The sequence below is a fragment of the Hyla sarda genome, chromosome 5, assembly GCF_029499605.1.
Source record: "Hyla sarda isolate aHylSar1 chromosome 5, aHylSar1.hap1, whole genome shotgun sequence".
Taxonomy (NCBI): domain Eukaryota; kingdom Metazoa; phylum Chordata; class Amphibia; order Anura; family Hylidae; genus Hyla; species Hyla sarda.
This window is the reverse complement of record NC_079193.1, coordinates 289,509,259-289,532,557: the sequence shown is the minus strand read 5'-3', so window position 1 is coordinate 289,532,557 and position 23,299 is coordinate 289,509,259. Positions and strand designations below refer to the sequence as shown.

At 41.6% G+C, this 23,299-nt stretch overlaps 1 protein-coding gene across 3 annotated transcripts in view; it reads left to right on the top strand.

The window, feature by feature from the left end:
• Nucleotides 1–22,870, top strand: part of LYPLA1 (lysophospholipase 1) — a 48,932-nt gene extending 26,062 nt beyond the window's left edge. Inside the window, exons 5-9 of one of the 3 annotated variants that reach the window (XM_056521927.1) lie at nt 7,211–7,281; nt 13,366–13,439; nt 16,030–16,131; nt 16,753–16,929; nt 18,238–22,870. In XM_056521927.1, the coding sequence (XP_056377902.1) occupies nt 7,211–7,281; nt 13,366–13,439; nt 16,030–16,131; nt 16,753–16,929; nt 18,238–18,288 (475 nt within the window). In that variant the 3' untranslated portion in view covers nt 18,289–22,870. The remainder of the gene's footprint in view (nt 1–7,210; nt 7,282–13,365; nt 13,440–16,029; nt 16,132–16,752; nt 16,930–18,237) is intronic. The other 2 variants (XM_056521928.1, XM_056521926.1) reach the window with 2 other exon arrangements.
• Nucleotides 22,871–23,299: the final 429 nt, after the last annotated feature.

Here is a 23,299-nt window from a genome sequence, read left to right as displayed (position 1 = left end):
TACCCCCCACAGGTGTCTGACGGATCTTTGGAACAGTGGTCCATGAAAATGAAAACTTGTACAGCCCACTGTTCCAAAGATCTGTCAGACACCAGTGGGGGGCAAATGTTCACTGTACCCCTTGTTACGTTCCTCAAGGGGTCTAGTTTCCAAAATGGTATGCCATGTGGGTTTTTTTTTGCTGTTCTGGCACCTTAGGGGCTTCCTAAATGCGACATGCCCCCCGAGCAAAATTTGCTCTCAAAAAGCCAAATATGACTCCTTCTCTTCTGAGCATTGTAGTTCGCCCATAGTGCACTTCAGGTCAACTTATGGGGTACCTCCATACTCAGAAGAGATGGGGTTACAAATTTTGGGGGGTATTTTCTGCTATTAACCCTTGCAAAAAGGTGAAATTAGGGGGGAAACACACATTTTAGTGGAAATTTTTTTTTTTTTTTTACATATGCAAAAGTCATGAAACACCTGTGGGGTAATAAGGCTCACTTTATTCCTTATTACGTTCCCCGAGGGGTCTAGTTTCCAAAATGGTATGCCATGTGGGTATTTTTTGCTGTTCTGGCACCATAGGGGCTTCCTAAATGCGACATGCCCCCCGAGCAAAATTTGCTCTCAAAAAGCCAAATATGACTCCTTCTCTTCTGAGCATTGTAGTTCACCCATAGTGCACTTCAGGTCAACTTATGGGGTACCTCCATACTCAGAAGAGAAGGGGTTACAAATATTGGGGGGTATTTCCTGCTATTGACCCTTGGAAAAATGTGAAATTTGGGGGGAAACACACATTTTAGTGAAAAAAAAATATTTTTTTTTACATATGCAAAAGTCGTGAAACACCTGTGGGGTATTAAGGCTCACTTTATTCCTTGTTACGTACCTCAAGGGGTCTAGTTTCCAAAATGGTATGCCATGTGAGGGTTTTTTGCTGTTCTGGCACCATAAGGGCTTCCTAAATGCAACATGCCCCCAAAAACCATTTCAGAAAAACGTACTCTCCAAAATCCCCTTATCGCTCTTTCCCTTCTGAGCCCTCTACTGCGCCCGCCGAACACTTTACATAGACATATGAGGTATGTGCTTACTCGAGAGAAATTGGGCTACAAATATAAGTATACATTTTCTCCCTTTAACCCTTGTAAAAATTTAAAAATTGGGTCTACAAGAACATGCGAGTGTAAAAAATGAAGATTGTGAATTTTCTCCTTCACTTTGCTTCTATTCCTGTGAAACACCTAAAGGGTTAAAATGATGACTGAATGTCATTTTGAATACTTTGGGGGGTGCAGTTTTTATAATGGGGTCTTTTGTGGGGTATTTCTAATAAGAAGACCCTTCAAATCCACTTCAAACCTGAACTGGTCCCTGAAAAATAGTGAGTTTGAAAATTTTGTGAAAAATTGGAAAATTGCTGCTGAACTTTGAAGCCCTCTGGTGTCTTCCAAAAGTAAAAACTCATCAATTTTATGATGCAGACATAAAGTAGACATATTGTATATGTGAATAAAAAATTTTTTTATTTGTAATATACATTTTCCTTACAAACAGAGAGCTTCAAAGTTAGAAAAATGCAAAATTTTCAAATTTTTCATCAAATTTTAGGATTTTTCACAAGGAAAGGATGCAAGTTACCACAAAAATTTACCACCATGTTAAAGTAGAATATGTCATGAAAAAACAATCTCAGAATCAGAATGATAACTAAAAGCATTCCAGAGTTATTAATGTTTAAAGTGACAGTGGTCAGATGTGCAAAAAACGCTCTGGTCCTTAAGGCCAAAATGGGCTTGGTCCTGAAGGGGTTAAGATTCTTAAATATAAGTAATTTACAAATCTGTTTTACTTGATTTGACTTCCCCCCCCCCCCCCCCCCCCCCCCCCAAGTGGTGATGCCTTATGCACTTACTATTATTATTTTTACCTGTAAAAGACTAAGGAAATCCTAAAATAAATAAATAAATAAACCTATTGGGGGTACTTGCGGACCACACTTGGGAAAACGCTGTTCTAGGGGATCTCATGGATTCTGGGACTGAACCCTAGCAATTTACATTACTATAGAAAGTCATGCTTCTAGACATTTCTATCTTCCCTTCTAAGTCCCCATATGGCAATGGATTTTTCTAGATGTCTATCTGTATCATGCTGGGAGTTGTAGTTTTGCAACAGCTGTAGGCACCCTGGTTGGGAAACACTGGTATAGAGAAAAGCCTTTGGCTAGACAGCATGCTTAGAGTTGTAGTTTTGAAACAGCTGGAGGCACCCTGGTTGGGAAACAGTGCTATAAAGAGTAGAGATGAGCGAACTTACAGTAAATTCGATTCGTCACGAACTTCTCGGCTCGGCAGTTGATGACTTATCCTGCGTAAATTAGTTCAGCCTTCAGGTGCTCCGGTGGGCAGGAAAAGGTGGATACAGTCCTAGGAAAGAGTCTCCTAGGACTGTATCCACCTTTTCCAGCCCACCGGAGCACCGGAAAGCTGAACTAATTTATGCAGGATAAGTCATCAACTGCTGAGCCGAGAAGTTCGTGAGGAATCGAATTTACTGTAAGTTCGCTCATCTCGAATAAAGAGCTAAAGGGGTTCTTCAAGCTGGACAAGCTTTTCTGTAAAGCAGATCTTTCAGCAATGAATTGATATCGATATTGGGGCTGTACATTATATAACTGAGCTGCCGAGTCCAAGTGGCTTATAGAGGGGGAATCCTAAGCAGGAGACCCTACTCTATGATACCGAAGCGAACCTACTCCTTTCTACTGTTTCAGTCCATTGTGATCTGTGGATTTGAGATGGTGTTAACCAAAGCGACACCTCCGTAATGCCTTTTGTAGACTGTGCGGATGCAGTTTACAGCACGATGAGCGAGGCTTTGTTTTGCAGCTCTCCTATCCAAATGTAGGCCAAGTATTAGTGATCCTTTCTTTTGGCTAGCTTAGCAGGTGTCGCCATATGCCACCGTATTAGATTGGCTGTGACTCCAGAGCCTCTCATAGTCAACGCATCTGCCCAACAGAGAGGAAAAAAATGCTGTATGTGCTTAAGGCCTCTCTCGTGGTGTGTAATGCCCTCGAAAATAAAAACCAGATGCATTACATTATACATGTTACATTATAAAATCTTACCTTTAGTATTTGGACCTGTATATGTTTGACTTGGCTCTCATTTAGTTTTTACCCTTCTGTTAATAACAGTGATCTTTTCGTCTTTGATGTTTGTTTGTTTTTTATTTTTTTTCATATTTTATAGGGGAACAAAAGTTTGGTTAGAAGGGTAAACGGGATGGGCGAGAGAGGCTTAGTCATACTATGCCTGCCTAACTGGTTTTTAAAGAGTATAGTAATTGAAGCTCGGGTAGTGGTTTAAATATTGTCTTAAAAAGAGACGATGACGACGCTGTACTGAAAATGGTCACACGCTGTGGCAAAAAGCATTAAAGTGGTACTCCAGTGAAAACCTTTTTTCTTTTAAATCAACTGGTGGCAGAAAGTTAAACATATTTGTAAATTACTTCTATTAAAAAATCTTAATCCTTCCTGTACATATTAGCTGCTGAATACTACAGAGGAAATTATTTTCTTTTTGAAATGCTCTCTGATGACATCACGAGCACAGTTCTCTCTGCTGACGTTATTATAATAACGCTTTATTTATTGTCCTTAGTGGGATTTGAACCCAAGTCCCCAGCACTGCAAGGCAGCGGTGCTAACCACTGAGCCACCATGCTGCCCTTAGCATACATCTGCTATGTATGGTTGCTAAAATGGACAGAGATGTCAGCAGAGAGCACTGTGCTCGTGATGTCATCAGTGTTCCAAAAAGAAAGGAATTTCCTCTGTAGCATTCAGCAGCTAATAAGTACTGGAAGGATTAAGATTTTTTAATAGAAGTAATTTACAAATATGTTTAACTTTCTGCCACCAGTTGATTTAAAAGAAAAAAGGTTTTCACCGGAGTAGTCTGGTGGAAGAGAGATTTTTCAAATCAGCAGGTGCCAGAAAGTACAGCAGTTTTGTAAATTACTTCTACTTAAAAAGATTAATCCTTCCAGTACTTATCAGCTGCTGTATACTGCAGAGGAAGTTGTGTAGTTCTTTCTAGTCTGACCACAGTGCTCTGTGGAAGGAACAGTATGGAACAGTTGAGGTTTGCTCCTGCTCTGGCCAACTCTTGACACAGACAGAGGTGGCAGCAGAGAGCACTGGTCAGACAAGAAAGAACTACACAACTTTCTATGGAGCATACAGCAGCTAAGTACTGGAAGGATTAAGATTTTTAAATTGATGTCATGTACAAATCTGTGATTTTTTTTGTTTTTTGTTTTTTTTTTTGTTTTTTTTTTTGGCACCAGATAATTTGTAAACTTTTTTTTTTCCCATCTGGAGTACCTCTTTTAATGTTGTTAAAGCAAAACATGGTAGTGGCCTCATACTGGAGTCTGTTGTCCCGTTACAGACTACAAGACTACAGACATACAAGTACGTGGTCATTGACGATATAGCACACTGAATAAATACTGATTGAGATTGAGAGACATATATATATATATATATATATATATATATTCTCTCAATCTCAATCAGTATTTATTCAGTGTGCTATATCGTCATTGCCCACGTACACATTGATTTGTAGAAGAAACTGTTACTAAAAGTTCATTCTGCAGCCTGTAGCTCCACAAGGCCCCCATCTCCCGGGATAATGGTCTTTTTTTACTTGAATTGCAGTGTTTCTCAACCAGGGTGCCTCCAGCTGTTGCCAAACTACAAAGGTTGTCTGGGCATGCAGGAAGTAGTAGTAGTAGTGGGAAGCAGTTTGGCAACAGCTGGAGGCGCTCTGGTTGAGAAACACTGCTATAGACCATCCTAAGGATCACTATGATTATGTATCTGTCTCTTCTATGGCCCTATACTGTGTAAGATAAGATGTGCCCTGCTTTACCGTAATGTTTGTTACACTACTCTGAGCATGATCAGAGGGAGTTTGGTGTGAGAGCAGAGAATCCAGTCAATGGCTTAGACTTCCACAATGACAGGTACATTACCATATTTGGCATGTCCTTTCTCCAACATAGTTTTCCCTTAAAGCGTTCATCTTTACACACTTGACATATTGCCCAGACATGTCAAAAGTTTAGCTGCACTGGATATGATTCCTGAGACCCGCTGTGATTTCTAGTTATAAGCCGGAGAAATTTGCATCTATAAATCAAATCCAACCTTTTTGTTATAGAAGTCCTATGTAGCAAGAAGGTTGGATCTGCCGTTCGGGGAGTGGAGCGTGATACCTCGAACTTCCTTGCTTTACAACTAGTGGTCACAGAGGGTCTCAGGAGTGATACCCGGTGCGATCAAGACTTTTGACATTTTTATTTTTATTTCAATATTAGTAACGCTTTAAAGATAATTTGTTATCCGAAAACTACCTATTGTTTTAAAGAAATTCTGACACCCTGTTCACCCGCACTTAACCCAATATACTGGGTTATAGTGCAGGTAATCCTCTTTACTAAGAGGGGTCACTTACTTAACTGTTCAGTATATGCTGTACACCTGCGGCTTTATTAGCATAATATTGACAGGGGCAGGACAGATGGAGGAGGCAGGGGAGCTGGGTGAGCTGCCTCCCCGCCTCTAATGCACGCTAGAGTGCAATGCAGCCGGAAGATTACATTGGCAGAACTCTGCATATACTGAACGGATTTAAGCAAACTGTCTTTGTAAAGCTGTTCTCCCGCACTATAAGACAGTATATTGGATTTAGTACAGGTGAACAGGGTGTAAGTTTCTCTTTTTAAATCAAATGTACAGGTCACCAAACATGCCTAGAAAACTCTTCCATAGAGATAAATGAACAAAAGAAGAAAATGCTGGTGGTCTTTTTCCCACCTTGTTGACATACATACATACACACATACACACACACACACACATACATACATACACACACATACACACACACACAAACACAAACACACACATACATACATACATACATACACTCACACACATACACACACACACACACACACACGTTCTGATTTATTTTATTTTTTTCTTTCACTTTTGGTGCAAAGTGTCAGTGCCCCTGTTCCACACTCCTGTTTGCATCGTCTAACATGTTACAGTAACGTGTCATAAAATACAGAGGACTAAAAGGGGTACCCCACCCATAGACATCTTATCTTATACCCTATCCAAAGGATAGGGGATAAGATAACTGATCGCACTGGGACCCCCCACGATATGTTACAGCCACGCCCTCCTCATGACATCACGATCACGCATCCTCAGTGCAAGTCAATCGGAGGGGCCACTATGTGCACCTGATGACTGCGGTGCCGCAGCATAGATCACGGGGGGGGGGGGGGGTCGGGTCGGGTCCTAGCGGCGGGACCCTCCGTGAGCAGACATCTTATCCCCTATCTTTTAAAGCTGCAGGAGATGATCCAGCCTCACCAGGGTCTTTAGTTTAATATAATGTTTCAGTTTTTGGTAATCCTTGGATATATAAGGAAATGTTCCCTTTTGTTATCTCTTTATTGTAGTCCTTCTCATTGCAGGTTTGCCTGTGATGTTCTGCACTGGTGGACTTTGCAGCATAATAAATTGAATGTGAGCCTAGTAAATGGATTAGGGAGAACGGAAATGGCCGCTGTCACAAAAAGATTAAGTTGGAGTCTGGAGAATGAATTACATCTAGAATGACAGGGTCTGGTGCTGTTAAGATCAGCATTACTTGGCGAGGGAATGTAATGGTTGGTAATGTGCTGACGTGACAGTGTGTGACACCTTTATAACCTGTCTGTCCTGCACTGGTGCCATGTATGATTCCGTCTGGTTGTACTGGGTTGGAGCCCCCTATTTCCCAATACTCCAGGTTGCTGAACTCTTGGTTCTGCAGCAGCTCAGGGACTCTGCACAGATCGTCTTCCCTCTAATTAATTTTTAAATGAGACTATAATTAAATATTCAGAGTCCACAGGGTGAAGCCGCTCAGTGTTGTCTGGAAACAACAGGACCGAAAATTAATGGTTCCTTAAGGCTTTAGGGGCAGCACGGCTCTGCAGGATCATATTAATGTTGCATTCACTTGAGATGTTTGCAATTGTATTAGGAAATATAATGATGGGCGGCCTGTGTCTCCCTTCTAAATACAATGAGTACCTGAGGCATGTTTGTTAATGACCTGTGTTTAATATGTTCTTGTTTTAGGTTTGACATAATTGGATTGTCTCCTGATGCACAGGAAGATGATGCTGGCATCAAGCAGGCTGCGGAGAATAGTAAGTTGGTTACATCTTATTATACCTTCTGACCCATGACCTTGCTGAAAACATTGCAAGCAAGCGTCAAGTTTAGATGTAGAAATTTAGAAAAAAAGGACAAATGTACAATATTTAAACTTGCATTTAAATGTATTTATTTTTTTCCAACTGGCAACGTTATCCCCTTTACACAGGATAACAAATAACTATCTGATCCCAGGGGGTCTGACTGCAATCTCAAGAACGTGGACCCTAGCCTCCCATTAGACCAGTGTTTCCCAACCACGGTGCCTCCAGCTGTTGCAAAACTACAACTCCCAGCATGCCCGGACAGCCAAAGGCTGTCCGGGGCATGCTGGGAGTTGTAGTTTTGCAACAGCTGGTCCCCTATCCACAGGATAGCAAATAACTATCTGATCCCAGGAGGTCTGACTGCTGGGACCCACTGCAATCTCAAGAATGTGGACCCTAGCCTCCCATTAGACCAGTGTTTCCCAACCAGGGTGCCTCCAGCTGTTGAAAAACTACAACTCCCAGCATGCCCGGACAGCAAAAAGCTGTCTAGGCATGCTGGGAGTTGTAGCTTTGCAACAGCTGGAGGCACCCTGGTTGGGAAACACTGCATTAGACTGAAGTGACGAGTTGCGCATGCGCGTCGTCACAGCACCATTCATTCTTAATGGGAGTCATGGAGATAGCTGAATGCAGTGCTTGGCTATCTTGAGCAGCTCCCATAGAGAATAAATGGCGCTTTGGCACGCAGACGTGACTCACCACTACATTTATAATGGGAGACTGGGGTCCCCTTCAAAGAGAATCTGACAGCTAGTTCACCAAGCCAAGTATACTGGGTTATAGTGCAGGTGAAAAGCTGTAAAATGAGGGGTTATTAACCCCTTAACGATGCAAGACGTAAATGTGCGTCCTGGTGAGCCAGTAATTAGCGCACCAGGACATACATTTACGTCCTATACATAACCGCGAGCATCGGAGCGATGCTCGGGTCATGCGCGGAAGGTCCCGGCTGCTAATAGCAGCCAGGGACCCGCCGGTAATGGCCGAAATCTGTGATCACGCGGATGTCTGCCATTAACCCCTCAGATGCCGTGATCAATACAGATCACGGCATCTGCAACATTGCGGTCACTAAAATGGATGATAAAATGGACAGCGCTGCCGTGGCGATCCGATCATCCAGAACGGCAGACTGAGGTCCCTTCACCTGCCTCCGCTGCCTTCCACGGGTTTTCTGCTCTGGTCTGAGATCGAGCAGACCAGAGCAGAAGATGACCGATAACACTGATCATTGCTATGTCCTATATACATAGCACTGAACAGTATTAGAAATCGAACGATTGCTATAAATAGTCCCCTATGGGGACTATTAAAGTGTAAAACTAAAAGTGAAAAACCCCTCTCCTAATAAAAACGTAAATTGTCCCATTTTCCCTATTTCACCCCCAAAAAGCGTGAAGGTAAAAAAAAAATGTATATACATAGTATCGCCGCGTGCGTAAATACCTGAACTATTAAAATATAATGTTAATGATACCGTACGGTGAACTGTGTTAACTTATAATTAAAAAAAAAGCAGCAATTTTGGCCTTTTTTTATTTTTTTTTTACATTTTATTCCTCAAAAAATGGATAAAAAATGTATTAAGTTTTATATAAGCAAATATGGTATCAATAAAAAGTACAGATCACGGCGCAAAAAATGAGCTCTCATACTGCTGCTTTTATGGAAAAATGAAGAAGTTATAGGTCGTGAAATAGTCTCATTCCTAATGTGCCCCAGCAATATGCATTGACCCTATATGGAAGTATGTTTGGGTACAGTGCACCAAAAAAAAAATTATTATAATTTTACAGGAGGTAAATTACAAATCTTATTTATTTTACCTGTTGTATCATATGCCAAAAACATTATTTTAATGACATTGCCCATTTAACCACTTAAGGTCGAATGGTGTACCTGTACGCCTTTGTCCCGCTCCCCTTCTATAACGCGGTCTTAGGAGCTGACCCGTGGCTAAAGCAAAGTTGATTGTGGCGTCTAAAACATCCCGGCAGCTCAGCAGTGAAAATGTGGTGTCCCAATCGGCTTGGGGAATGGCAGGAGGGCCCTTACCTGCTTCCTCGCTGTCCGATTGGTGGCTCTATATAACACTGAAAACACTGATCAGTGCTATGACATAGCATTTAAGTGTATGCCATCTGAATACTCTAAAAGAATTGTGTATTAAGAAAAAAAAAGTATTTAAAGGGGCTTTCTGCTGCTGACACCTCTGTCCATGTCAGGAACTGTCCAGAGTAAGAGAGGATTGCTATGGGGATTTGCTCCTTCTCTGGACAGTTACAGACGTAGACAGAGGCATCAGACAGAAATTCAAAAAGAAAAGAACTTCCTGTGAAGCATACAGAAGCTAAGTACTGGAAGGATTGGAATTTTTAAATAAAAGTAATCTTGGCACCAGATGAGTACCAGTCACCCCCCCCCCCCCCCCCAGGCATGCTGGGAGTTGTAGTTTTGCAACATCTGGAGGTCCGCAGGTTGAAGACCACTGGTATAGGAGGTAATATCCATCGCTGTCGCCTCGTCCCCAAGGTGTCCCCGACGCTCCGGACTTCTTCTTCTTCCTCAGGATCCACGCTCTCCGTCGCCGTCATCACGTCGCTGCGCACGCCGCTCCTATTGGATGACGTAGAAGGAGAGCGCCGGCCATGAAGGGATTCCGGCACAGAGCAGACACTGAGGAGACAGGTAAGGTCCCTCCCGGTGTCCTGTAAGCTGTTCGGGACGCCGCAATTTCACCGTGGAGGTCCCGAACAGCCCGGCTGAACAGCCGGGTTAGTGTTTATTTTCACTTCAGACACGGCGGTCAGCTTTGATCGGTGATATCCTGTATTAGCGACGGGTCCCTGCCATTGATGGCCACAGGTATTCGCCGTATAAGACGCACCAACTTTTCCCCCCCAGTTTTGGGGAAGAAAAAGTGCGTCTTATACGGCGAAAAATACGGTATGTTTAATAAATAAATATATTTATACCCTTAACAAATCTATAAAAATAAAAAATAATAAGTCCAGTCAAAACAAAAAAGGTAGTGATCAAAGTACCAAAATCAAAAAATTAGCCCTCATATGGCCCCATATATGGAAAAATTAAGTCAAAGGGGTCGGAAGAGAAAATTTTTAACATGCTATTTTTCATACAAAAGTTATAATTTTTTTTAAAGTTTGGTATCATTTTAATCCTCTGGACATAAAGAATAAAGATTGTGTCATTTTTACCAAAAAGTGCTGTGTGTGGAATCAGAAGCCCCCAAAAGTTTTAAAAAAATGGCATTTGTTTTAGTTTTTTTGTTTTTTTTTCAATTTTGCCTCACAAATAAATATATATACATATATATTTTTGCCGTAGATTTTTTTGTGAAATTATTGAGGTCATTACAAAGTAAAATTGCTGGTGCAAAAAAAACAAGCCCTCATATTGGTCTGTAGGTGCAAAATTGAAAGTGTTGTGATTTTTGTGAGGTGGAAAAAACTAAAGTGTAAACATTTTAAAACCCAATGTCCTGAAGGGGTTAAGTGAAGAATGAAATCCTGTATCTGATTTTTTTCAAGAGTATTCAACATTGTGCAGATGCCAGCCATGCAGATTGTGATCCTACATCTTCTCACATTCTGCCGCCTGCGCTGTAGGATTTTACTGCAGAAGTTGCTGTACAATGTTTAAGATATTTTAGCAATGCTTGTGCAGCATATTTATCCTGCTTCCAGTTTACTCATTTATTCTACAACACAAAGAGAAACACAGCCGCACATCCACCATTTGTATTTTGATCTACTTGCTTCAGATTGTTAGTAAACAGGTTGTTAGTATACATTTTGATCAAAAAGTACAAGCCCACTCGCCACGTCAAGGCCACCTAGTCAGAGTGAGTCCCTAACCCAACATTGGTGTAGCGCCGGGCGGCGGCCACCACCACCGCAACACCAGTGCCCACAGGGGGAACTACCCAGTGACCAGGCAGCCCCGCTGCTGCCCAACCAAACCCCTGGCTTTGGGCCGCACCACCCCACAGACAAAGCATCACAGAAACAATGGCCGCCACAGAGAACCACATCAGTGTGAACACTTACCATGTGTTCCCTACCAGAGGGCTGGGAGAATGTAAGGAGGAAACCCTTATGCAGTCTCCTGCTCATTAAAATCTGCCTACAGATATGAAAAATCACTTGTAACGTGCAGGTTTACCGCACGGTGGCCTTACATAAGCTCAGGCACATTGAATGTCACAATGCTCAGTTTTGTGAGCAGATCTTGCTGTGTGCGCAGTTGCAATGACGTCATGGACAAGAGCATTAACCCCTTAAGGACGCAGCCCATTTGGGCCTTAAGGGCGCAGACAATTTAATTTTTACGTTTTCGGTTTTTCCTCCTCGCCTTCAAAAAATCATAACTCTTTTTTATATTTTCATCCACAGACTAGTATGAGGGCTTTATTTTTGCACGCCCAGTTGTCCGTTGTAATGCCATCACTCACTTTACCATAAAATGTATGGTCCAACCAAAAAATACTATTTGTGTGGGGAAATTAAAAAGAAAACCACAATTTTGGAAGGTTTTGTTTTCACGCCGTACAATTTACGGTAAAAATGACATGTGTTCTTTATTCTTTGGGTCAATACGATTAAAATGATTCCCATGATAACATACTTTTCTGTTACTTTTGCGCTTAAAAAAAAAATCGCAAACCTTTTAACCAAATTAGTACGTTTAAAATCCCCCACACTTTGAAGACCTATAACTTTTTCATTTTTCCGTATAAGCTGCGGAATGAGGGCTCATTTTTTGCGCCATGATCTGTACTTTTTATTGATACCATATTTGCTTATATATTTTAATCAATTCTTTATAAAAAAAATTTTGGGAATAAAATGTTATAAAGCATCTATTTTGGACTTTTTTCTATTTTTACGTTTTTTTAACTATTTTTGGGGGGTGAAATAGGGAAGATGGGACAATATACGTCTTTATTGGGGGAATTTTTTTTTTACTTTTACACTTTAATAGTCCCCATAGGGGACTATTTATAGCAATCACTCAATTACTAATACTGTTCAGTGCTATGTATAGGACACAGCACTGATCAGCATTATCGGTCATCTTCTGCTCTGGTCTGCCGGAAGGCAGTGGAGCCAGGTGAGGGGACCTCCGTCTGCTGTGCTGGATGTTCGGATCGCCGCGGCAGTGCTGCAGGCGATCCGATCATCCATTTAAGTGACCGCGATGCTGCAGATGCCGTGATCTGTATTGATCACGGCATCTGAGGGGTTAATGGCGGACATCCGCGGGATCAGCACCCGGGACCTGCCGCGCATGATCCGGGCATCGCTCCAATGCACGCGGTTATGCTTAAGACGTAAATGTACGTCCTGGTGCGTTAAGTACCACCTCACCAGGATGTACATTTACGTCCTCTGTCGTTAAGGGGTTAAAGGGAACTCCGGTGGAAAACTTTTTTTCTTTATTTATTTTTTTTAAATAAACTGGTGCCAGAAAGTTAAACAGATTTGTAAGTTACTTCTATTAAAAAAATAAAAAAATAAAAATAAAAATCTTTATCCTTCCAGTACTTATTAGCTGCTGTATGCTACAGAGGAAATTCTTTGCTTTTTGAATTTCTATTTTGTCTTGTCTACAGTGCTCTCTGCTGACACCTCTGTCCGGGTCAGGAACTGTCCAGAGTAGCATAGGTTTGCTATGAGGATTTTCTCCTGATACAGGCATCAGGTGTCAACAGAGAGCACTGTGGACAAGACAAAAAAGAAATTCAAAAAGAAAAGAACTTCCTCTGTAGCATACAGCTGCTAAAAAGTACTGGAAGGATAAAGATTTTTTTTTTCTAGAAGTAATTTACAAATCTGTTTAACTTTCTGGCACCAGTTGATATATATAAAAAAAATAAATAAATAAAAAGTCCCCCTTTGATGAACCGAATTGCATCCTATATTAAGTATCAATGATATGGAATTATCATCCATATCAATCCCAGTATGTTTTCCTGTATAACCACCAGTTATTTTCCCCCAACAGTTAAAGTGCTAATAGATCAAGAAGTGAAAAATGGGATACCATCAAACAGAATCATCTTGGGAGGATTCTCTCAGGCAAGTGTGGAGTAGTCCTGCAGTTCAATATTATTAAAGGGTTTCAGACAAAAATTGCTTACAGGCTGGGACCAGCAAAAAAAAAAATAAAAAAATTACCTCACCGCCACTTTGTTGTCCCCTGCCAAAAGTACTTCAACAATGTCCTATACGCTCGTGCAGCCAGTCACTGACCTCAGCGATCCCTTTCTGTATGTCAGTGTTTTCCAACCAGGGTGCCTCCAGCTGTTGCAAAACTACAACTCTCAGCATGCCCGAACAGCCAATGGCTGTCCGGGCATGCTGGGAGTTGTAGTTTTGCAACAGCTGGAGGCACCCTGGTTTGGAAACACTGCTGTATGTACTGCATGTGACTGCTGAGGGCAGTGAGTGTATGAACATAGCACTTCTGGCCATGACACTGGAATGGCTGCAAGTCCAGGGATGTGTTTTAGGTTCTTTACAGATATGGCAAGTCATCAGGCCCGGACTGGCCTACTGGGATACCGGGAAATTACCAGGTGGGCCGCGTCCCTGGGGCCGATTTGAGATGTGGCTGTGTGCATTTTTTTTTTTTTGCCTCCAGTGGCCGCTAGGGCCAGATCATTGGCTCTCATGGAGCGCCTGATCCGGCCCCCATCACATTCGGGACATCCATGTGTCCCGAAAAATCTTTTCGGGACACATGGATGCCCTGGTTACCTCTCTGCGGCCGCCAGCCCCGCGTTAACTTTAAAAACGCAGGGACGTCACTGATGTCCTGTGGGTGCGCCCATAGTAACAGAGCGGAGCGGTGAGGAGGACGCGCGCATGGTAGGTAAGTGACCAGCGGCACTTCATATTCAGTGTTCCGACCACCGCTCCGGGGTCACGATCTACTGCTATGGCCCATAGGCCATAGCAGTAGATCGTGACCCCGGAGCGGTGGTCGGAACACTGAATTGGGACAGTACACAGGCATACAGCGTCTAGCCATACACTGTATATGGCTGAAGGCTGTATGTCTGTGGGGGAGCCATACTGCACCTAATGTGGGGGGGGCTATATACTGCACCTAATGTGGGGGGGACTATATACTGCACCTAATGTGGGGGGGGGGGGCTATATACTGCACCTAATGTGGGGGGGGGCTATATACTGCACCTAACGTGTGTGTGTGTGTGTGTGTGTGTGTGTGGGGGGGGGGGGGGCTATATACTGCACTTAATGGGGGGGAGGCTATATACTGCACCTAATGTGGGGGGGGAGGCTATATACTGCACTTAATGGGGTGGGGGGGAGGCTATATACTGCACCTAATGGTGGGGGGGGGGCTATATACTGCACCTAATGTGGGGGGGGGGCTATATACTGCACCTAATGTGTGTGGGGGGGCTATATACTGCACCTAATGTGTGTGTGGGGGGGGGGCTATATACTGCACCTAATGTGTGGGGGGGCATATACTGCACCTAATGTGTGTGGGGGGGGGGGGGGGCATATACTGCTCCTAATGTGTGTGTGTGTGTGTGTGGGGGGGCATATACTGCTCCTAATGTGTGGGGGGGGGCATATACTGCTCCTAATGTGGGGGGGGGGCTATATACTGCACCTAATGTGGGGGGGGGGGGCATATACTGCACCTAATGTTGGGAAACTACTTTTTTTTTTTTTTTGCTCTTTATATATGTAAATAAGGCACTCATCCAATATGCTTTAAAATGCATGATTTTACCTATTATGAACAAGAAAATGACGACGTGCTGTATAATGACGCAACACTATGGGGCTGGTATGTAATTTTTTCCTGGGCTGGTTTTCACACCCAGTCCGGCCCTGAAAGTCATAGGTGACGAGTGATATAAATATAATGCCATTTGCCAAAAACAAAAACTCTTCCCTAATTATAATTTTTGGATTGAAATGCTCCAGGGGTGGACACGGACTGCTGAGAGCCCTTGTGACCTAATCACACCCCACCCTCCCACTTATAGAAGTGATTACAGTGCAGTTACATCCAGTGACTCACAGGTGATGCTTTCTCTAATCGGAGTTGTTCACTTTCCTTTTTCTGGGCACAAATCTCCACAGAATCTGCAGGAAACCCTTTTATAGGCTCCTGGCATTAGCATTCTTACCTCTTTACAAACCCTCCAGCTGTATTGCCTTGCACAGTAATAGTACCCCCCCTCTGTGACCCCATATAGTATGGGCCCCCTTTTGGTCCCCATATAGTATTAGGCCTCCTTTATGCCCACCGAATAGATTTAGGCCCTTCTGTTCCTCCGTATAGTTTTAACCCTCCGCTACCTGCCCCTGAAGGTAACATTACTAGTAAGAACATCTCGTCATGAGCTATAGATCAGCTCACGTGTGTGTGTGTGTGTGTGTGTATATATGTGTGTGTGTGTGTATGTGTGTATATATATATATATATATATATATATATATATATATATATATATATATATATATATATATTATATATACACTTATTTTATACTTAAATATATATTCAGCTATAAAGTTCTGCTCCTAACAGGGATTGGTGGGTTTTCTTATGTTTAGTGTCCTGTAATTAGTTATATGTTCAGTACACAGGTAATGACCGTTCCCTTTTGTGTTTTTGTAGGGAGGAGCCCTGTCGCTGTACACCGCTCTAACAACAACCCAGAAGTTAGCAGGTGTTGTTGCTCTAAGCTGTTGGCTGCCGCTAAGAACCTCCTTTCCTCAGGTAATGGATAATTCTTCACTACAAACTCTTCTGAAGTTTAAATTGAAACTCGGACAAATTTTCATTATTAGTAAAAATAAGTGTTTTAATTATTAAAATAGACTTGGAGTGCTTTGAAAATAAAAAGATGACTCGGAATTGTTTTGAGTAAATGTTCTCTGATACATCCATTATGTCAGACACTTTGGATGACATCAGTCTGGGAGCTTGGGTGACCTGAATCCCCTCAGGGACCATTTGGACTTTAAAGAAGAAGTCCCATGCCTAGAAGTACCAAAATAATTATCCCCTAGCCACAGGAGGGGCGAAGATAGCCGAATGGCTCTCCCATAGGAACATATGGAGGGGGTGTAGGTCATGATGCAACACTTTGGGGGAGAGCCGAGGCTCCGTACAGAAGATTGCGGGAGGCCACAGCGCTCGGACCCCCCATCCACAAAATAAAACTTATCGCCTCTCCTGTGGGTAGGGAATAAGTTTTTCTCTACTTTCAGCCACGGGACTTCTCCTTTTCATTGCTCTGAGTCTCTGAGGCAACATTCTTACCAAAAGACAATTATGATCTATAGTTTTATTTTGAATAATAACTAATATTGGTTCTTATTGTTGCTTGCATGCCAGGCTGCTGCTAATAGTGCCAACAAAGAAGTACCTGTTCTTCAATGCCACGGGGAAAGTGATCCACTAGTTCCTCTTATGTTTGGTGCTATGACTTCAGAGAAACTGAAAACTGTAATAAACCCAGCGAATATCAATTTCAGGACCTACCAAGGCTTGGCACACAGCTCGTGCAACCAGGTGAATGATTTATTCAATATAGGAATTAATTGTTTTATATTGTTAAAGAGGTATTCCGGTGAAAACTGACTACAGAATGTTACAGATTTGTAAATTACTTCTATTAAAAAATCTTAATCCTACCAGTACTTATCAGCTGCTGAAGTTGAGATGTTCTTTTCTGTCTGACAACAGTGCTCTCTGCTGACACCTCTGTCACTATCAGGAACTGTCCAGAGTAGGAGCAAATCCCCATAACAAACATCGCCTGCTCTGTACAGTTCCCAAGAGAGACAGAAGTGTCAGCAGAGAGCATTGTTTTTAGACAGAAAAGAAGAACTCCATTTCAGCAGCTGATAATTACTGGTAGGATTGAGATTTTTTAATAGAAGTAGTTTACCAATCTGTTTTAATGTTCTGGAGCCAGTTGATATGAAAAATATATAGTTTTTCACCAGAATACTGCTTTAACTTCTTAAAGACTCCCATGCCACCAATCCTTGCTGTACTTTTATGGTCTGCTTCAGACAGACTGTACAAGGAGAAAGCCAATAGTACTGATCAGTGCTAAGCTAAGAAGCTAAATATTATTTGATCCTAAACGACCAATCTGCCTGAAACCAGAACTGTCTGGTTTTTCCCATAACAACCAATCACAGCTCAGTTTTCATATTTTAACACGCACAGGTTAAATGAAAGCTGAGCTGTGATTGGTTTCTTTGGGCAAATCAGACAGTTTGGGTTTTAGGCAGATTTATATGAATCTGGGGCTTTAAAGAGGTGCTATGACCCTAGACATCTTATCCCCTATCAAAAGGATTTGTGTTCAGAACTCCGCTGTGCTAGGCTTTGGGCTGCCATGGTTGTCTTGCCTCCCTCCATTAATGTCCACATGACTGCTGTTGTTGCTGGACACCTCATGATCAGACATCCTATCCCCTATCCTTTAGAGAGGGGATAAGATGTCTAGGAAAGGCAATCAAAGTACTACAGAGAGGGGCAAGGGCCAGAGGGGGCAGGGCAGTGACATCAAGATCCTCTGGGCCCTTACATCGCCAGTCATCGGGCAGGGAGCAAAGCATGCTCCGTGCACCAGATGACAGGGGTGCTGCAGGACAGATTGCAGGGGTTCCCAGCGGCGGAACCCCCACTATCAGACATCTTATCCCTATCCTTTTTACATTTTTTTATTTTTTTTATTTTACATCAAAAGTATTCCTTCATAGATTGTTTGCATTTTTATCGAATTTGAGTAAACCCCTTTTCTATCATCCCAAACTGTGGTAACATTTTATGTAATACATATTCTACTTTTGTTTTTCCCATCAGGAAATGACAGACATTAAGCAATTCATTGAGAAGCAGCTACCTCCCTGTTAACGGAGACTGATGCCTTCTGGGATAATACACCAGCAGCAGACACTATGCTCTTTTTAATGTCAAAAGTAAAAAAAAATTAATGTTTTTCAGAAGCTGCACAGTCACATTGGGGTCAGGGAAATCAACCAAATAAGGGGTGGGTAGATTTAATATTTGGTAAAATAAAAAACAGGATATTTTAAGCCCATATAAGATGCAGTCAATATAACATTTAGGAAACTGATTGCTCTATTACTTAGAGGTGTAAGGGCTATATAAGTTGTATAACCAATGTTGTGTTCACATCAGAGAATCACTATTAGCATTGGAAGGTCTTCTCCACTGATATGCAGTATGCCACTTATCCTTGTTTCCATTTCATCCTATTGATTGACAGTACTGAACCTTTTTATCTTTTTATTTGGGTTTAAACCCTTGTAACTTCCTAGAATAAAGTCCTATGTAGCTGCTAACCACTTACTGCACACATCACATTTCCTCTGTCTGACGTTCGCTGGCTTCTTACATTTTGTGTAAGAACAAGAAACCCTGAGCTGGCTGAGATATGGGGAACAGTACTGTATGAGCACAATGTTATTTCAGCTCTGTTCATTCTATATTGTAAGTTTTTGATGTAAGTTTAACAATTTTGGTACTGTTTGAGAAAATGGAAAAGATGTTGAAGGACCACTATGTCTTCATGTCATTTACACAATGTCAGTTGTCTGTATAGGCTTTACAGTGCATAGGTGGAATTAGTTATTGAATCATTTATTCAGAAATCATATTATGCTGCCATATAGTAAGGAATGGTATAAAGGAAAATTATTTTAAAACATTACATACCCAATTTGCCACCTGCACGCGCCCCCATTCCTTAGTCTACTTTTTTTTTTTTTTTAAATGCCTTCTAACCTAAGCTTAGAAGGAAAACATAATTTTATAACTTTTCAAACTACAATCAGCTAGACCGACAGGGAGATAAATCTATACCGATCTGCCCATGTCTGTAGCGAGCCTGACCAATTCCCACTTTTATTTAAGGTATTTACATCCTTCTACTATTTAAATGCAATTAACATGTTAAATTGTTTGGTTTAATATTTTGGCTGGATTTTTATTAGAGGGAAGGTTCCCATTTGGAACTTAATTCAAATAACTACAATGAGTGTCTCCCTTGCCTTTTGAGGACAGCTCATTCATTTTCATTATAATTCTGTGCTTCTTTTATTTCTCCTGGGGTGACAAGGGAATACTCTTGCTGCCAAGTTCCCCCACAAATTACAATTGATAATAGGGGGTCGAGCATCTTGGAATTCTAAGAAGAGCACAGTCAATAGCAGCTGACCCCTTTTATGTCACTGTTATCTCCAAAGTACAAAGGACCCAGCTGAATTTTATTTTATTTTTAATTGCTGAATAAAACAGAATGTACCTCAAGAACAGTGCAAGATAAATGAAAATTTACCAAGCTACTTGACATTTTATGCAGAATTTTCCATAAAAGGTGAATGATCCGTGAATCATACGGGTATCTGTACTATACACTGTGATGCTTTGACCTGATGGCTTCAAGCTCATTTGTTAAGAGACACATGGTGGAAAAAAAGTATTGGATCATGACAACATTTCTAACAGGATTTTTTGTTATCTAAAGAGAATAAATTCCTGCAAAGCAGCAACATTTATCACTGGCATATTATTAAAGGGAACCAGTCATAGAAACACAGAATGTGTCGGCAGATAAGAACCATTTGGCCCATCTAGTCTGCCCAATAATCTGAATCCTATCAATAGTCCCTGGCCCTATCTTATATGAAGGATAGCCTTATGCTTATCCCATGCATGTTTAAACTCCTTCACTGTATTTGCAGCGACCACTTCTGCAGGAAGGCTATTCCATGCATCCACTACTCTCTCAGTAAAGTAATACTTCCTGATATTACTGCATAAACCTTTGCCCCTCTAATTTATAACTATGTCCTCTTGTGGTAGTTTTTCTTCTTTTCAATATGCTCTCCTCCTTTACCGTGTTGATTCCCTTTATGTATTCAGTTTAGTTTAATCAGTTTATCAGTTTAATGCTGCCTAAACCACAGACAGCATGAAACCCTGACTGGTTCCCTCTTGTACAATTATGCAGGATTCACTCTGCAGCATTTTAGAGGAATCATATTGCCAGCAACAGGTTATCAGGGCAGTCCCTGGCATCTTCCTCCTGCCGCCCCTGATCAATTGTTCTTTTCCTGTATCCAGATAGGTAGGAATCGATCAGGGCACGGAGAAGCTGTCTTGGACTGCCCCAATGACTTGTAGCCCTGTTGCTGGTAGTTTTTAAAAGTATAGTTCCTCTGAAATGCAGCATTTTACAGTAAATTAAATTGTACTGAGGGAACTTGTCAGTACCTTGTGAGCAGTATGAAACTGATATGTTTCCTCTGATGTGCATCTACAACTAGCAGCATGGCTTACTTATGGCATTTCCTTATATCTGATAAAGGTATGGGTAGGTCACAGTTTCCGGATTTATAAATTGGACCCCTAGGGCATCCAAGATTATACATTGTATGGGGAAATGGAAGAGGTGCTCTGTATGAAAGAGTTGTATCTGTTCCAAACCATTTATGCAAGTAGAGTATTAGAGGGGAAAATAAATAAATCAGTCAGTTGATGGTATTACAAGTTCCGGAGGCTCGTGACGTCACGTCCATGCCCCCTCAGTGCAAGTCTATGGGAGGTGTGATGGCCGTCATGCCCCCTCCCATAGACTTGCATTGAGGGGGCATGGCCATGACATCACGAGCCTCCGCCCTGCATTGCCAGTCATCCGGCACGGAGCGAAGTTTGCTCCCTGCACTGGTTGTCTGGGGTGCTGCAGCCGAGATTTCAGGGGTCCCCAGCAGCTTAACCCCCCCCACCATCAGACAGCTTATCCCCTATCCTTTGGATAGGGGGTAAGATATCTAGGGGCAGATTACCCCTTTAAGGTAGCCATACACGTTAGATAAATTTCTCAGACATTACATCATTCCTCGGACACAGCCATACACCTAGAAGTCCAAATTGAGCGTGAAAGTTGTTTAAACTGGCCTTGCATGATCAATGAAGTCTGAAAATGGATGAACAATCTTTCTAGGAACCTTCTGAGAATATTCTTTCCCAAAAGATTGATTCTTCATTCACGAACATTAAAAAAAACAAACTCTTTCTCATCTGACAAGAAGTCTGTTGTAACTTTTACCAGACGATTGGTCGTTTTGGTTGAAATCCTTTTGCTTTCATCAGCTTTGATCTGATGTATATGGGCACCTTTAGACTCAACATTTGCATTATTATATTCTCACTACTTTAGCCAAGCTGGCAGATTGAATTTCTTTGACAGTCTCTGACCAGTCACACATTTCAGATAAACTTGTCTGTTTATAGCACATATACTTGTTTCAGCTCTCTTCCGACTGACTTTGTTGAAACAATAATACTGCTTTAATCTAAAACTGAGTGGAAGGTGTCAGAACACAGTGTCGAAATGCTGTGTAGGATAAAGATTCCTGTATATACATTACTCTACATACTGGTAAATCCAACAAACTCAACTATACAACTCACTAAGATGGTACGGTCCATTAAGGTCTGCATAGTCTTGTTTCTGGGGATTTGAGTATAGTTGTTTATCCAGACTTCAGTGTTCTTATTACCTGTTACATTAAGTCAGTAAACAGTATAGAATTTATATTTTGGTGTACATGGCTGCCAAGAAACCTTGCAGCTGAACGGACACCATCACATCACCTACCAATGTTAGTGGAGAACAAAGTTCCAGCTTTTGGTCCTCCAAAATGAGAGCTGGAATCTGAATGCCATCAAATATCCCCATAAGACCTCAGAACTGTATTGCATTAGTTGTTGTATAGCAGGGGTCTGTCTTTTTAACATGTGAACAGTCAATGTAAACTTTCAGTCAGAAATTCAGATTATTTTCCCTCCTTGAATGTAAACCACAAAGTCAATATGCATATTTATTAAGGTATAGAAATGAAAAGGGTTCTAGGTTTTTCTTAATTTTTCTGACAGGCTGCAAGTGCATATGGTTTTTTATATTTTTAAGTATGTCATCAATGTTCCAAGACTAGCAATTTCCTTAAGCCATATGTTTTTTATATCTAAAATTTACATATTCCAAGTATAATCTCCAGATTTCTTTCCGACTTTTCTGTTTTATTCTTTTAAATATGAAAGAATATGGTGTCTATATTCTCTATCAAGATGCAGTTATTTATGGTAGGACGATATATATTAATCTGTTGGAAGACTGGATAGTAGTTCTGGGTGAGAAAGCTAATGTAGATTGGATGCGGTTATTCTATTGTGTTAAGAATGTTTTAAATTGCCTGTCTTTTTTTTTTTTTTTTTTTTTTTTTCTAAAACAAATGTGAACTGGCTTACTCTAAGGCTTTTATATGATCAACCTAATTGTGAGAATAAATAACTCTTAAAGTAAGTTGTCATCTTTTTGCGGTTAATTTGCCTTTCTCTCTCTGCATGATCATCTGGTGCCATGTACCTTGAGGCCATTTTCATGTCTTCCATACCACATTCAGGCTGAGCTCACTATAATGGAAGTCTTGATGGCTGTGGGGACAAAGTCTTAAGTGGTAGCATATTGATAATGCTAGGTGTCAGGCCACTGCAACCTGAAAACTGAGGCTGCAATTCCTGTTTGCTTTTTTCCTACATGACATATCCTAACAATGCATCATAAACTACTGTGATAAGAAATACCCTTTTAACTAGGGACGTCATGGTGTAGACATGCACATCAGATCTCCCTCCGACTACCTCCTCCCCTCCTACACCGTTCTGAGTGATGGAAGTCCCATGGAGCATCTGTCTCATGCAGCTAGAAGGGGACTACGCTGTTGGGTGTCGTGGGGGTTCGGGTTGGTGTCCCTGGATATAATTTACTGCTGATGAGCTACGTAGCCGTGTTGAAGAACCATGTCACGGTTCACTTGATTTAACCCCTTAAGACTCT